This window comes from Canis lupus, chromosome 9 (genome assembly GCF_003254725.2).
Source record: "Canis lupus dingo isolate Sandy chromosome 9, ASM325472v2, whole genome shotgun sequence".
NCBI lineage: Eukaryota > Metazoa > Chordata > Mammalia > Carnivora > Canidae > Canis > Canis lupus.
Window position 1 is genome coordinate 12,307,716 of NC_064251.1, and position 15,818 is coordinate 12,323,533.

A 15,818-nucleotide genomic window follows, 5' to 3' on the forward strand; every position below is an offset into this window, starting at 1 on the left:
GTTTCCAAATGGAAAAAGATGCCCTAAGCTCTGCTGGCTTTTGCACAAAAGATTTTAGTAAGAAGAGAAAAGAGCAGTTCAAGACAACAACAGAAAAGGAGGACTTAAAAATATACACTACAGAAAAATCTGAAAACATTATGATTCTCCAAATAAGGAATCTGCTGATTTTTTTAAAGAATTTGAGCTATATCAGATGCACACTTTTTAACTGATTCATAATCTATAATAGAAGACTTCTAATTTATCATGTTTCGACATATATATTTTACTTAACATTTGTTAAAATCTGCCAGGTAAAACCATTTGATTTGTGAATGAGCCCAGCTATAAGGATTCCATCAGAAATGATGTTCTTATTATTATACTCACATCAAAGGTGCTTTCTCTATTTCAGAAATTCAATTGCACTTGGCAAAACCATTTATGATGGAAACCGTTGGAGACTATTTCTTCAACAGAAGACCTTCAAAAGAATTTCCTGTTCATCAGTTGCCATCACTGCCATTTTTCAAGAAGACTAAATCGAGCACCGCTGGGCAGATCAGATGTGATGAGGACTACTCACAAAGACAAAGCACTTCCTACGTGTAGGAAGAAAGGAATCCCAGGGGCATGCACCCAGTAGGATGCTTCATGGGATCATTTAACCAGTCTAAGTAAGAGATGTGATACCTACAAGACAGGAACACTTGAACTCAACATTCACAAGTAGGGGAGTCAAATGCGTCTGGCAGGATTGGTGATGTAAAATAGAAAACAGACCATGACAAAGCACAGAACAGTCAGACATATGAGGGTAGAACAATTAAGGGTACTTCCAGAATCAGTTCCACATATACTATTGTTCATCCCTGACCATTAGCAGTCTCACTTTGTGGCTAGGTAGGGTTCTTAATTAAATGGTTGCTGAGATGACATTATCTCCAGGGCTTTCAGTTCTGCCATACAGCTCTTAGACCACTTCATCTTAAAAAAAAACAAAAACAAAATTTATCAGTTTTAAAGTATTACTATTATTATGGATTGTTTTAATTTCATTTGTAGATATTTCATTGCTATAACAGAAGTATGGCTAAATTTCATATATTGATCTCATATTCTGAAAACTTGCTTCAATCATTTATTAGTTCTTGTATTTCTTGTATGGATTTTAACCATACAGGATGATTGAGTCATCTGAAAATATGTGTACTTCTTCCTTTCCAATTTATATGTTCATTCTTTCTTCCACTTCCTTCCTTCCTTCTTCCTCCTTCCCTTTCCCTTTCTTTTTCTCTCTTTCTCTCCCCCCACCCCACTCCTTTTCTTTGTTTTGCCTTAATGCACTGGCTAGAATCTCCAATACAATACTGAACAGAGGTGGCAAAAGCAGATATGGTTTCTTTGTTCTTAGAGGAAAAGTGTTAGGCCTTTCAGCATTAAGTATAGTAGCCATAGAGTTTTCATAGATGTCCTATTAGGTTAAGTTTGCTTCTAGTCTTAATTTGCCAAGAATTCTTTTTAAATCATGCATGATATTGAACTTTTTAAAATGCTTTTTCTGCCTCTAGTGAGATGATCATGTTGTTTTGTCCTTTATTAATATGTTGCATGACATTAATTGATTTTCAAATGTTAAAACCACTTGCGGTTCCTGGAATAAATTCCATTTGGTTGTGATGTATAATCATTTTTATATGTTTCTAGATTCCATTTTCTAAAATATCATTAAGAATTTCTGTGTCTACATTCATGACAGGTAGTATTTTGTAGTTTTCTTCTAGTGTCTTTGGCTTTTTTTTTTTTTTAAGTTTTATTTATTTATTCAGATTGAGAGAGAGAGAGAGGCAGAGACACAGGGAGAGGGAGAAGCAGGCTCCATGCAGGGAGCCTGACGTGGGACTCGATCCCAGGCCTCCAGGATCACACCCCGGGCTGCAGGTGGTGCTAAACCGCTGCGCCACTGGGGCTGCCCTAGTGTCTTTGGCTTTGATAATAGGGTACTACTGGCCTTATGAATGAACTGGAAAGTGTTCCTTCCTCCTCGATTTCCTGAAAGAGTTTTCAAAAAACTAAAATTTTCTTTACTATTTGATGGAAACCACCAGTGAAGCCATCTGGTGCTTGGTTTTTCTTTGTGAAAAGATTTTTAATTGTCAGTTAAATATAATATGACAATACAGATTTTCTATCTCTTCTTGAGATAGTTTTAGTAATTTGCATATTTCTATGAATTTGTCCATTTCATCTGAGTTTTGTAATTTGTTGGCATAAGTTTGTAAAATGCCACCTTTATAATTCTTTCATTTTCTGTAGGATCAGTAACGGTGTCCTCTCCTCTTTTAGTTCTCACCTTGTTAATTTGTTTCTTCTCATTTTCCCCCCATCAGTCCTGCTAAAGATTTGTCAATTTGGTTGATCTTTTCAAAGAACCAACTTTTGGCTTCATTAATTTTCTCCATTTTTTTGTTTTCTACCTCTTTGCTTTCTGTAGAAATATAAAAATATTTACTATCTCCTTTCTCTCTGCTTACTTGGGCAGAAGCTTGCTTTTCTTTTTCTGGTTTCTTAAGATATAGTTTACAGTACTGATTTGAGAATTTTCTTGTGGGATATAGATGTTTAAAGCTATAAACTTTTCTCTAAGTACTGCTTTAGCTGCATTCCATAAATTTTGATATTCTGTGTTTTTGTTTTAATTCAGTTCAGAATATTTCCTAATTTTCCTTGTAATATCTTCTCTGACCCATGAGTTATTTATAAGCATGTTGTTTAATTTCCAAATATGTGGGGACTTCCCAGATTTCATATTGTTGTTTATTTCTAATTTATTTTCATTGGGGTCAAAGAACACATTTTGCATGACTTTAATCCTTTTTAAAACTATTGAGAATTGTTTTGCATCCAAGCATATCGTCTCTCTGGGGGAATGTCCCACAAGTGCCTCTATGATTACTGGGTGGAGTGAGTTAAATACCACCCACGTCTCAGACTCACTCTTGACTGGCACAATCCAAACAAACCCAACACAGCACAGCAAAGGGTTTGGAACTTAACTGAAACTGGAACCCACCCACAGAAGATGAGACAGGACTTTCACTCTGAAACAAACTGGGTTGACAATCTGCTAAAACAAAAAACTTAAGATCATCTAGACAATTCTAACCTTAGAGACTATACCAGTACAAAATTCATCTGAGACTCATCCATGTTGTTATGGGAATCAGTAGTTCATTCCTTTATACTACTGAGTAGTATTCCATTGTATATACTACATCTAACTGTTCTTTCAACTTTTTTTAAAAAAGATTTTATTTACTTATTTTAAAGAGAGAGAGAGAGCGAGAGAGAGCAAGCACACATGAGTGGGGAGAGGGGCTTAAGGAGAGAGAGAATCTTAACCAGGCTCCACACTCAGCGCAGAGCCTGACACAGGGCTCAATCTCATGACCCTGAGACCATGACCTGAGCTGAAATCAAGAGTCGGGTGCTTAAATTGTTCTTTCAACTTCTTTTGTTTTTGTTTTTTTTGTTGTTGTTGTTGTTGTTCTTTCAACTTCTGAGAAACACTTGGGTTGTTCAAGTTTGGGGCTATTGTGAATAAAACTGCTGTCAGCATTTGTGTACAAGTCTTTGTCTGGGTATGTCTTCATTTCTCTTGGTTAAGCACATAGGATGGAATGACTGACAAATGGTCACTGAATGCTTAACTTTTTAAGAAATTGGCACTTTTCCCACCGGCAGTATGCAACAGCTCCATGTGACTGCATCTTCACCAACACTCCGCATTATCAACCAATCTTATAATTTTAATCTAGTAAGCATATATAGTGGCATTTCATTTGATTTTAATTTCCCTGATGATTGATAATATTGAACATCTTTCATGTGCTTATTAGTCATTTGTATATCTTTTTTCTGTAAGGTGTCCAAAATTTTGCCTATTTTTAACTGGGTTGTCTTTTTATTATTGAGTTGTAAGATTTCTTTTATATTTTAGATACAAGTTCTAGGAAATATTTGTGAATCTCTTCTTCCATTCTCTGGCTTGCCTTACTTCTTTTTGTTGTTTTTTTAATGGTGTCTTTCTAAGAGCAAAAGTTTTTAATTTTGGTGAAGTGGAATGTTGTGATTTTAATTGAAATTTAATTTCTGGTTTTATTGCACTGCGGTAAAAAATATGTGCTCTCTGTCATGTCAAGTGTTAGAAACATATTGAGTGTTTCTTTATGGTCTACTGAGTTTTATAACTCTTCCAAGGGAGTAGGAATTAAATTTGTCACATTTGAAGGGTACAAAGTAGAAATATAAGTGTTTTATAAGCTGTTACTTAGACTTCCTATTTGTTTGTTTGGGTTTTTGCCCCCTGATCTGTCAAAGATAGAGAAAAAAATATTTCAAAGCACCCATGACTATGTCAATTTCTCCAAGTATTCCTAACATTTTTTCATATTTAAGTATTCTTGCTTTTAGCATGAAAAATATATCCATTCATATATGGATATATTTATTATTAACTTTATTAACTTGTATTGATGCTAATTTATATGATGGTATTATATCTTTTTTTCTAAATAAAAGAGATATATTTGCATCATTTTCTAATATAATTTTCTGTAAACTAGTCACATCTTTTATAAATAGCATACACATGGATTTTAGTCAACTAATCAATATCTTCTTTTTTTTACTAAAAAAATTAACCTGTTAATATTTATTACTACAGTTATATACTCTGTCTTATTTTGGACATTTCGTTCTGTTTCTGCTTCTGTTCCTTTGGCAATAGCTCCTCTCAAGTTTTGCTTCATCTTCTCAAGATTTTTTTAAAATTTTATTTATTTATTCATGAGACGCAGAGAGAGAGAGAGAGAGAGGCAGAGACACAGGCAGAGGGAGAAGCAGGCTCCATGCAGGGAGCCTGATGTGGGACTCAATCCCGGGTCTCCAGGATCAGGCCCTGGGCTGAAGGCGACGCTAAACCGCTGAGCCACCCGGGCTGCCCTCTTCTCAAGATTTTTATGAGGATGTAACATCTTGTTGATTTTATTAATGCCTATGTTTATACATTCCAAAACTATTTTAACCCACATTTCCCTAATTTTAAGAACTTTGAGTCTCCCCTTTCCATGGCCAAGAGTTTTAGCATACTGCTCCTCTCATCCACTCACTACTCACATCTCCTTGATCTTCGTTAATGTACTCAAGAGATTTAGATTTAAATTGTTGTTACTAAATTTGTATTTTCTACTTTATATACCTTCTTTTTTAAAAATCAACAAATCTTGGCATTCTTTCTTATAATCGGATTTGTAACAATTTGTTAAATTTGTTTCTACTTCATTGGATTCCATTGTCTCCTAGTCATCCTTAAATATGATGGTTTAAGGATGTGTGGGATGTCTTTTGCTTCATCTCTGGATTGGTTGATGTATTCATACAATTTTTTTTCCAGGAAAAAAAAAAGCAATATTCATTATAAGAGCTCTAAGAATGCGTTTTTCCATTGATTTTACAAGTGAAAAACTCTTTGATATTGTATAAAATCAGGTCACAAACTTTGTTCTTCAAAACTCTGAAACATTAGTCCATTATTTTTCTAATTTCTTTGCCAGTTTCATCCTGCTTAGAAACTTGTGGGATTTTCATTTTTATTTTTGAGATTCAATTCTTTTTCCAAAATGTATCCAGGTTTCATTATATTACTTTTACTTAAGATGTGTGACCTCTTTTACATAGATCATGTCTTCTTATAAAGAAACCGCTTATCTGATTTTTGTCCTAAATTCTACTCTAGATTATCTTCAGAAGTATGCTTTTATTCTGACTGCTGAATACAATGTCTTTTTCTTGCTCTACAGAAAGTTCTCACCAGTTCCATGTTGTTTGCTTGTTTTTTAATCCTTCCTTACCCATGAGTGCTGTGATCTGCTAGTATTACACCATCAGCCCCAAGTGGTGCATTCATTGAGCCAAACGTAGCTCTCATGGTCTCAGCTTCTCTCAGAAGTTGTACTGTCAGTATTAACACTTTCAAATGCCTCATTTTTAGACTTCTTGAGGCTAAACACTTCTTGCCAGGGGCCTCCTCCTTCAATATTTTCTGTATTCCTTTAGTGTTAAAGAGATCAGAGTTTCCTATGCAGCTCCATTGCATATTTGGACCAAATACACATTCTAGGGCCTGGGCCCTGATGCTAGTTAGCAGGGAACTAGAAGATTTACATCCATGCAGCAGGGGCTGGTCTGCACCTTCTGGCACAAACACTCCACATGATTCCAGCTTTTGCCCTAGGCAGCGAGTAGAAGAATGGGATCTCAGAACCCCACTCGCAAAACCCAGATTCAAACAACTCAACAGGAGTGAAAATCCAAATCGAGAAAATAACAATAAGAAACGACTGCTTCAAACTAGAAACAGTACAGGGCTCAGTCATAAAACCTTCCACAGGGATGTTTCTACCCCCCAGTGTGTGCTTGGGGCTCCTGAGGAAGATAACTCTGGCTGCAAAAGAGATCACAGATAAGACTGCAACATTTTTTAGAATTGAGAAAATTCAAAAATAAACCAAAAGCCCTTGAATAGAGGAGCTGATAAATGAAATGTGGTATAGTCACATGATATATTAGTGTTAAAAGGACTGCACTAAATCAACATGGATAGGGCATGGATATATAAAATTAAACATAAAAGAGCACCCTTGCACCAAGTAAACTCGAAGCAGCCAGTTGAAAAACAAAACAATTAAATATAAAAGAGCAAATAAGGCATACATAAATCTGTAGTACTCACCAAACTTAAAAAAACAGATGTACAAAAAAATTACATATGCATGTAATACACACATATAGAACGTATGTACGCATATAAGATACATGAACATTATCCATAATACAAAAGTATAAAAGAGACTGAAATAATAACACTAAATTAATGATAGTGGTCTTCTCCTGAGTGGAGAGGAGAGAGTATTGTGATTAGATATGCAGAGCAAAGTGAACTAAAGCTTCATCTCTAATGTTTTTATTTAAATAAACAGGTGTTAACAATTGTTGATTCCTCATGGAGGGCACCTAGGTGTTTGTTCTCTTTATCTTTTCAAATTTTTAATTTTCTCTCAAAACTAAAAAGCATAGCACTAGACTTGTACCAGAACAAGGGATAGTCTCTGTCCTCCTGAAATGCCAGTTGCAAATAATTTGCTGTAACTGACCAACAAAACACTACTTATGGAACATGAACAAGCATAGACATGGGTAACTGGAGCCCTAGCTCGTGGAAACTGCTCATGGGAATTTACCGAGAGGCCGATCCATGCTCCTATAGCAAGACACACACTCCTGCTATTACTATGTTTGTAGCTACGACTTTAAAATGCCTATGCTGGCATTGCTTTAAGGTGAATCAAGGAATCCTGAAGAACGAAGGAGGACTCATTTCGTTGTCTGTCCAGCTCCTAGAGGGCGTCCACCTTTTACCCTCCACGAGCTACCACCAAGGAGTTGCTGATCAGCGCCCACTTGGTGGCCAGGGTAGCACAGAGCAGGCATGCCAGAGATGTGCTCTGGGCCTCCTCCCTTCACATGTTCTGCTGGGGGAAGGGTGAGCCTACCAGCGGAGCCCTTTCTACCAAGGCCATCCTTCTTGCCTGTTTGGGGCCACCTCCTCTTTCCAGGCTCCAGTGGAGGTGGGTATCTTCCTCTGCCAGGGCTAATATCCCTTTTTCATTCTGAATCTCTGACCCAATTGTATGGCTAATTTTGATAAAACTTTTGTTAAAAGTAAATATGTTTCTGTCATATAAAGATCAGAAATGTACCTTCCTACTGAGAGAGTGACTTTCAAAAAAGATGATACAGTGGCCTCCTCACCTGCTCTTTCATTTCGGCATAGACTTTCTCTGAGTTCAGTTCCACCTGCCGCTTAAACTCTTCCAGGGCAGCATCTGCCTGCTGGGCCTGCAACCTCTGAACTTCAGTCACACGAGTTAGCTGTTCCTCTTTTTCCCTAGAAGAGTCCAGAAAAGCTTCACAGTTGAAATGTAAAATAAAAGAACTCGGCTTGAATGAAAGAGCAATATTTAACCCTCTCTAAAATAACATTCAGATTTCAATTTTTTGATCCCAATTCTATAAAACTTCCCTTTAAAAAGTTGACAATAAAACACTTTGCAGAAAAAGAGACAAAGTGTTCTGATAACTACTTTCAAAGATTTCTTTCAAACTACTTTCAAAGATTTCCCTAAAAACAAAACCATTTAAACCCATTTATTTGCATCAACTGATGAATGGATAAACAAGATATAGTACAGTTGTACAATGGAATATTATTCAACCTTAAAAAACACTGAAGTTCTGACACATGCAAAAGCATGGGGGAGCGTCAAACATATGCTAAGTGAAAGAAGCCAGACAGGAGAGGCAGCATGTTGTATGATTCCATTTATGTGAAATACCTGAATAGATAAATGCTCAGAGACAGGAAGTAGATTAGTGGTTGCCAGGATCTGGGAGGGAGAGGGGGGACAGAGGGAATGGGGAGTGACCGCTAAGGCATACACAGTATAGTGTCTTTTCTGGTGAAGAAAATGTTCTGCAATTAGATAGTAGGGATGGCTGCACGTCCTTGTGAATATACTAAAATCTGCTGAAATGTATACTTTAAAAGGATGAATTTTATAGTATGTGAAATATATCTCAATTGAAACAAAACAACAATGTACCATTAGAATTATCTCTAATATAGCATGTCTAGCAGCAGCTGACTTGCAGGGTGACAGACACAACAGAGCAACCTGATGGCCTGAGATGTTTCTACTGCCCTCTAGTAGACTTGCCTAGTGATAACCATCTCATTTCTTTACATCTTGAACTCAAGATATATGGTCAAAAGGGTTCAACAAAATAGGAGAAATCTTTGCATACTGATAGAAGGAAAAATTCCAGGCTTTAGGTTATAAATGTATGAAAGTTAGCAATGGCTAATATTGAGTTCTGACTAGGTGCTGGGTAGTGTGCAAATATTTTTATATTATATATCTTCTCTCCTTTACTCTCATAGCAAACTTACATGAGTATTATTATGTCCCTAGTTTTACAGAGCAGGAAAGAGTAGTTCCAAGACAATATGTTTAGTAATAGACCTAGCCAGGACCAGTCCTGGCACCCTGACCCTAGAGCTCATGCTGTTGGCTCCTATGCCATGCTGCTTTTCTGATTTTCCAGATGCCACACTTTATGGTCTGAAGGTATCCCCCTGAAGTGACACTAGTGCTCTTCTAAAACAGGTTTCAGAGAGAGGCCAAGCCCCTTCTACCATGTGGGGACACAGTGAGAAGTCACTAGCTATAAACCAAGAAGAGGGTCTTCATCAGAACACAACCCTGCAGATACCCTGAATCTGGCCTTCCCAGCCTCCAGAACTATAAGAAAACATCCCAGTTGATGGTATTTTGTTACAGTCCCCCAAACAGACTGAGACATCATAAGTAAGATTAACTGGGCTCACTTTCCCGAAATCCAAAAGTTTACACAGATATAAAACATTATCTCATTAACTGTAATACCAAAGAATGCTGGGAGATGGAGTGATTTATCTCACATGAAACAAATTTAGGGAAACATCATGATGGGGTTGGGGAGAGGGGAGACATTTCCCAAACAATGATGCTACTGTCTAAGAGATGGGCAAAAAGTAATATGAGTGTTTTGGAATTACTCAGATCTGAGTTTTAAAACCCCTCTAAGATACTTAATAGTTTCTAGGCCTTTTAATGAGAACATATATGTGATATAAAATATAATACCAAATTTTCTCCAAAAACACTGAAAAATTTCTCAAAGCTTTAATGCAAAATACTGATAAGAAACATTGCCACCTAGTTTCCATTTCAGTAGAATTCGCCTGTCCCTTTGTAAAGAAATGTAGCAATGCATATATAGTTTAGAGTCCCCCCTCGCCATGTTTGGATAGTATCTGAAGTAAGTAGCTCTCTGCATACAGGCTTGAAGAACATACTCCAAATCCATCTTTCCTTTATTTTTCATTAAATACCACTTGTGTTGACCTCTTCAAACCCACCACATATCCTTCTATCTGCAATATATCCCTGTGCAGAACAAAGCAGCTTTTCCACTGAAACCCATTTCTACATGTGTGTTTCACAGGTGGAGCCACCACTTTAATGACCTAAGGGTCTCACACTCTGCCCCAAGGATGTGTGAGGCCCTCCACGAGAGCGAAGCCATTCTAGGTCATGCTGCATACCAGATGTAGCTCCTGGTTGCTGCATTTTACAACAATGTGGTGCAGGCTTCTGGAACTCTTTTAAAAAAGCTTTTCTTTAAGTGGTTTAGTTTAGTTGAATATTCACAACAGGAACCTGGGTATCTTACTGTTCTCCATTTTTCTTCCATGTTGTTAAAATATCTTTAATGTTAACTGGATGCCAAATTCTAAGGCCTTAATGTTTTGTTTCTTTGCCTATAATGTTAATATTAGCTAGTAGACGATGGTGATTAATAACTGGATATTATAATGAGACTGATTCAAGAGACATCACCACACAAAAGACTGAGCACTCTGATGGCAATAGGGAATTTTATTTTATTTTATTTTTTAAAGATTTATTTATTTATTCATGAGAGAGAGAGAGAGGCAGGGACACAGGCAGAGAGAGAAGCAGGCTCCTTGCAGGGAGCCTGAGGTGGGACTCGATCACCAGACCTGGGATCACGCCCTGAGCCAAAGGCAAACACTCAACCATTGAGCCACCCAGGCATCCCAGCAATAGGGAATTTTAATTTGGTCTGGTGCATTTTCATTCTCTTGTATTAGTTTGCCCAAGAAGCAGGAAGGCTTGACTAGGGTTTCCCTGATACAAACATTGAATATTTTGTTTAAATATTCAAATATCTGAATACTAAAACAACAAATGAGAACATAAAGTCATATAAGGTATACTGGGTACCATGTCCTAGACCTAGGTTGGCAAATGCGATGGATATTTGCCATAAACATTTTGTCACAAATGTTTAATGGACATTTTTTCTGGTGTGATGGACCCAAATGACTGAATGGGGATGCCAAGAACTCTCTGTTAAAAGGATTTTGAGACCAGGCTCAGAGGAAAAGGCTACTGTGGTTGGATTAAGGTTAGGAGGCATAAGAGCTACCTCCATGCTATCCCGGGACTACAGTGACTAATTCATCCTATGTCACTCTTTCATTTTTTAGGGCCTCTAAAAAGTACTTGAAAAGACCATTTTTATATCAGGATTATAATTTTTCGGGGTGCCTAGGTGGCTCAGTTGGTTAAGCATCTGCCTTCAGCTCAGGTCATGATCCCAGGGTCCTGAGATTGAGCCATGCATCAGGCTCCCTGCTTAGTGAGGAACCTGCTTCTCCCTTTCCCTCCACTGCTCCCCTGCTTGTGCTCTCTCTCACTTTCACTGTCAAATAAATAAATAAAATCTTTAAAAAAAAAATTACAATTTTTCAAAGGTCTACTTTGCTTGGTCAGTCTTTCTTAAACAAAAGAAAGTACATTAAACACTATTTGAAAACTTTAAAAACTTATTCATCATATAATTTAAAAATTATGCACCATTACTTAGCAAAAGAAAATTTTGCTAACACATTTTATAAAATATATGACCAGTATCTGAAATATCCATTCTGTTCTATGAATGCTAAAATTCTGTTGCTTTTGCATTTTTTGCCCAAATATTCACATTAGCCATTTAGTTCATGTAAGGACTTTAAATTCAATTGGGAAAATATTTTCTCTGTATCATTTCATTTTTATTCTCAAATTTAGTCATTTACTTTATAACTAACTTACGGCCACATAAATCAAAGTCATAAACTTTACCTATAACCAGGTATATATTACAAATCATATTAAAAATAGTTAAAATAAAACCTATGTAGTAATGCACATTACTTTTAATTGATAATTTCTATTGCTATTTACAAATAGAAAAATTGTTGTATATTAAATAGCAAGCATAGGGAAGAGGAAATCTTCCAACTAGGTTCCAGTCCCACCACACCTGCCAGTAGTAAAACTAAATATCAAAAAAGGCCTCACTCAATGTAAATCACTGTTCTGTCTAGATCAACATGACAAACATATCGAACTTCACTAATATTTAGGAAGCTTCTCAACATAAATAAAATATCTGTCTTAGTTTAAAGAGATGTTATTCATTTTAACAAGAGATGCATTTTAATTTCTATCAAAGTAATGAAATAGAAGTGAAAACTTTCAGCATCTGAAAAGAGAAAGATCTACCTCTCACTAAGAACAGTATTCTTTTTACCATGATTCCAAATTGTGTCCTGTAAGAAGCAAAAAAAAAAAAAAAAAAGGCTTTGAAGATTATTTTTTCCAGTGGAACTAGTTATGGGGTCAAGTAAAACTGCCATCACTCAAATGCCTTAAAGCAGGGCCTCCATGAAGATAAAAAGGTGGGAAGAAAATTTGCTTTTTAGTTCTGATTTATTTATAAAATGCTGTAAATTTTCCTCATCTGAGAATATAAAGCATAAAGAAAAAAGAAGTTGCATTCTTATACAACCACAAGCCAGCTCAGATTAAAGGATGTTCTGAAGTACATGATTATTCCAAAAAGGCAATAAAACGTAGGAGACTAATAGACTACAATTTAGTATTTCTTGAGCTTTACAAGCTAACATTTATATGTACAGGCCAACCTTAATTTGAAAATCTTCCCTTTGCACATTTCTGTACCAGCACTTTTGATAATGATGGCAGTGATCCAACATATATTTATAAGGCTTCACATTACAGGATACTTCATTTGCTGCCAGCATGGCATCTCCACTGGAAACTCCAAGAAAAACAAAACAAAACAAAAAAACTTCAAACAAATCTGAAAAACAGCTAGAAGAGTCTCCATTCCCTTTCCAGCTGGGCTGGAAAACAAGACTTCTGAGCAGCTATATCATCAACGTCCAAGGCTTCTGATTGGTACTCGAGGTGATTAGAGTCAGTCAGTCAAAAATCTGAAGATACAATTGACTTAAAAGGCTCTAAAAATAATACCTTGCACTATGCATGATAAATTAAGGAACTTTGGCCTCTTCTTCACATGACTGCTAAGGCTTGAGGGACTCTGCTAAATTCTTATAAAAAAATGGTAAACACTGTGAACATCTAAACATTTGATACTTCAAGAGTCAGAAAGAATGTGCAATAAATTGGAAATTAGTATTCCTCTCCATATTGGAAAGATGACAATAATCCTCATTTGATCTACAGATTCAACACAATCCCTGTCAAAATCCCAGGTGATATTTTGCAGAAATAGACAAATGGGCCCTACAATTCATATGGAAATGCAAGGTACAAAGAATTGGCAAAACAATCTTGAAAAAGAAGAACAAAGTTGGAGAACTCACATTTCCTGATTTCAAAACTTGTATTACAAAGCTAGATTAATCAAAACAGTGTGCTACTGGCATAAGAAAAGACATATAAATCAATGGAATAGGATTAATATTCCAGAAATAAACCCTTACATCGATGATCAGTGGGTCTTTGGCAAGGGTGCCAAGACAATTCGATGGCAAAAGAACAGTCTGTACAACAAATGGTGCTGGGACAACCGGATATCCATTTACCCAAAAGAATAAAGTTGGATTCTTTCTTTACACAATACACAAAAAGTAACTCAAGATAAACCACAGACCAAAATGTAAGACTAAAAATATGAAGCTCTTAGAAGAACACAGGAGTAAATTTTGGTGACCTTGAGCTAAGCAAAGCTTTCTTAGATATAACACGAGAAGCATAAACAAGAAAATAAAATACAGATAAACAGCAAATTTTAAAAACATGTGCTCCCAGGATATCATCAAAAGTGAAAAGGAATCAAAAGTAAATAGGAGAAAATACTTTCCAGTCATTTATCTGAAAAAGTACTTGTATCAAGAACACATAAACACACTTACAAATAATAGTTTAACAAAAAAAAAAAAAGAACGTAATTTAAAAACAGGTGAAGAATCTGGAAAGAGGTTTCTCCAAAGAAGACATACAGTTGCCCATAAGCATATGAAAGGCCATTCAATATTAGTAATCCAAAAAATGCAATTCAAAACCACAATGATATCATTATCATACAACCTCTAGTATGGCTGTAATCAAAAGACAGATAGGAACAAGTGTTATTTGTTTTGTTTTGTTTTGTTCTGTTTTGCATTTACCCTGCTTTATTTTAGCTTCTTGAATCACCCCAATCTCCCTTATTAAAATATTTTTTGCCTCTATTACTCTCTGCCCTTTACTTCTGACTCAAATAGAATTTATACAATGTGATTATCCTACAAGTCACTACAGCTCATTTTTTTAAAGTACATTTTTCTCTTTGTCCTCAGATTGGCTGATTACTATTGATTTATCTGCATGTTCACTGAATCTTCTTGTCCTCCATTCTGTTATTATATTTAGACCACATTTTATTTTATTTTATTTTATTTTTTTTAATTTTTATTTATTTATGATAGTCACAGAGATTGAGAGAGAGAGAGAGGCAGAGACACAGGCAGAGGGAGAAGCAGGCTCCATGCACCGGGAGCCCGACGTGGGATTCGATTCCGGGTCTCCAGAATCGCGCCCTGGGCCAAAGGCAGGCGCCAAACCGCTGCGCCACCCAGGGATCCCATTTAGACCACATTTTAAATGTCAAATGCTGTGTTTTTCACTGTTTTTCTGTTGAGATTTCCCAGTTTCTCACTGATTACTAATTTTTCTTAATGTCCTTGAGTGCAACTATAATAGCTACCCTACATTTTCTATCTGCTAAGCCCAGCATCTAACACATCCTGAGGTGGTCGTCAATGGTTATTTTCTCAAGAATAAATAGGTTATGTTACCTATTTCTTCATATGTCAAGTAATTTTCGCTTATCATCTTTACAAATGAGACATTGTAGAGAGTGTGGATTCTGTTATTTTCCTCTGAACAGTACTAGTGGTTAATTTTAATTTTTGCTTTTAGCAGGCAGTTAACTTGGTTGAATTCAAACATAAATCCTTGACATCGTTATGGCTTTGCAACTATATTTTTTCTTTAATATGTTAGACATATTTTTTTTAAGATTTTATTTATTTATTCATGAGAGACACACAGAGAGAGAGGCAGAAGTGCAGGCAGAGGGAGAAGCAGGCTCCACGCAGGGAGCCCAATGTGGAACTCGATCCCGGAACTCCAGGATCATGCCCTGAGCTGAAGGCAGTCGCTCAACCACTGAACCACCCAAGCATCCCATTAGACATATTTCTAAACCAGTAAATGTAGGTTACCTACAAAAAAAATTAAAATAAATTTTTAAAAAACCCTCTAAATTCTGTCTCCTCTGTAAGTGACAAAAGTTCATATATAAGTTCAGTTCTTTTAGTCTTACCCTGGGCTGCTTAGAGTCTTTCTCCAACCATGCATGTTTCAGAGATCAGTCAGAAATATGGACCAAGATTAGACAAAGAATTCTGGGCTTCCTACCTCTGCTTGCTTGTTCACTTATTTCCCAGGTGTCTCTCCATCTTAGTTTGCTAGTGGTTGCCCATTCTTTCATCTGGTTTTTCAAGCACTAAGATCACAGGTATCTACCCAATTCCAAATGTCCCACAGGCACCAAATGTAGAAGAATAAAAACTATAAAAATAGAAGACACCTTTCCTTCTTCTAAGTATGTACTCCCTCCTTCCACTATCTCTGTCTTTATTTATTCTCCAGGCCATCAGGTAGTTGTACTTTGTATTTTGTACAGAGCTTCTATTCGTGGTAGGATTAGTCTGATAGGAGCTTACT

At 36.3% G+C, this 15,818-nt stretch overlaps 1 protein-coding gene across 9 annotated transcripts in view; it reads right to left on the reverse strand.

Moving 5' to 3' along the window:
* Nucleotides 1-15,818, reverse strand: part of CEP112 (centrosomal protein 112) — a 401,294-nt gene that overhangs the window by 236,724 nt on the left and 148,752 nt on the right. For all 9 annotated transcript variants that reach the window (XR_007412846.1, XR_007412847.1, XM_049113963.1 and 6 more), the window contains one exon: nucleotides 7,855-7,990. Coding sequence is in view for 7 of the 9 variants with exons in the window: in XM_049113963.1 (XP_048969920.1) it covers nucleotides 7,855-7,990 (136 nt within the window). In the remaining 2 variants the exon portion in view is untranslated. The remainder of the gene's footprint in view (nucleotides 1-7,854; nucleotides 7,991-15,818) is intronic.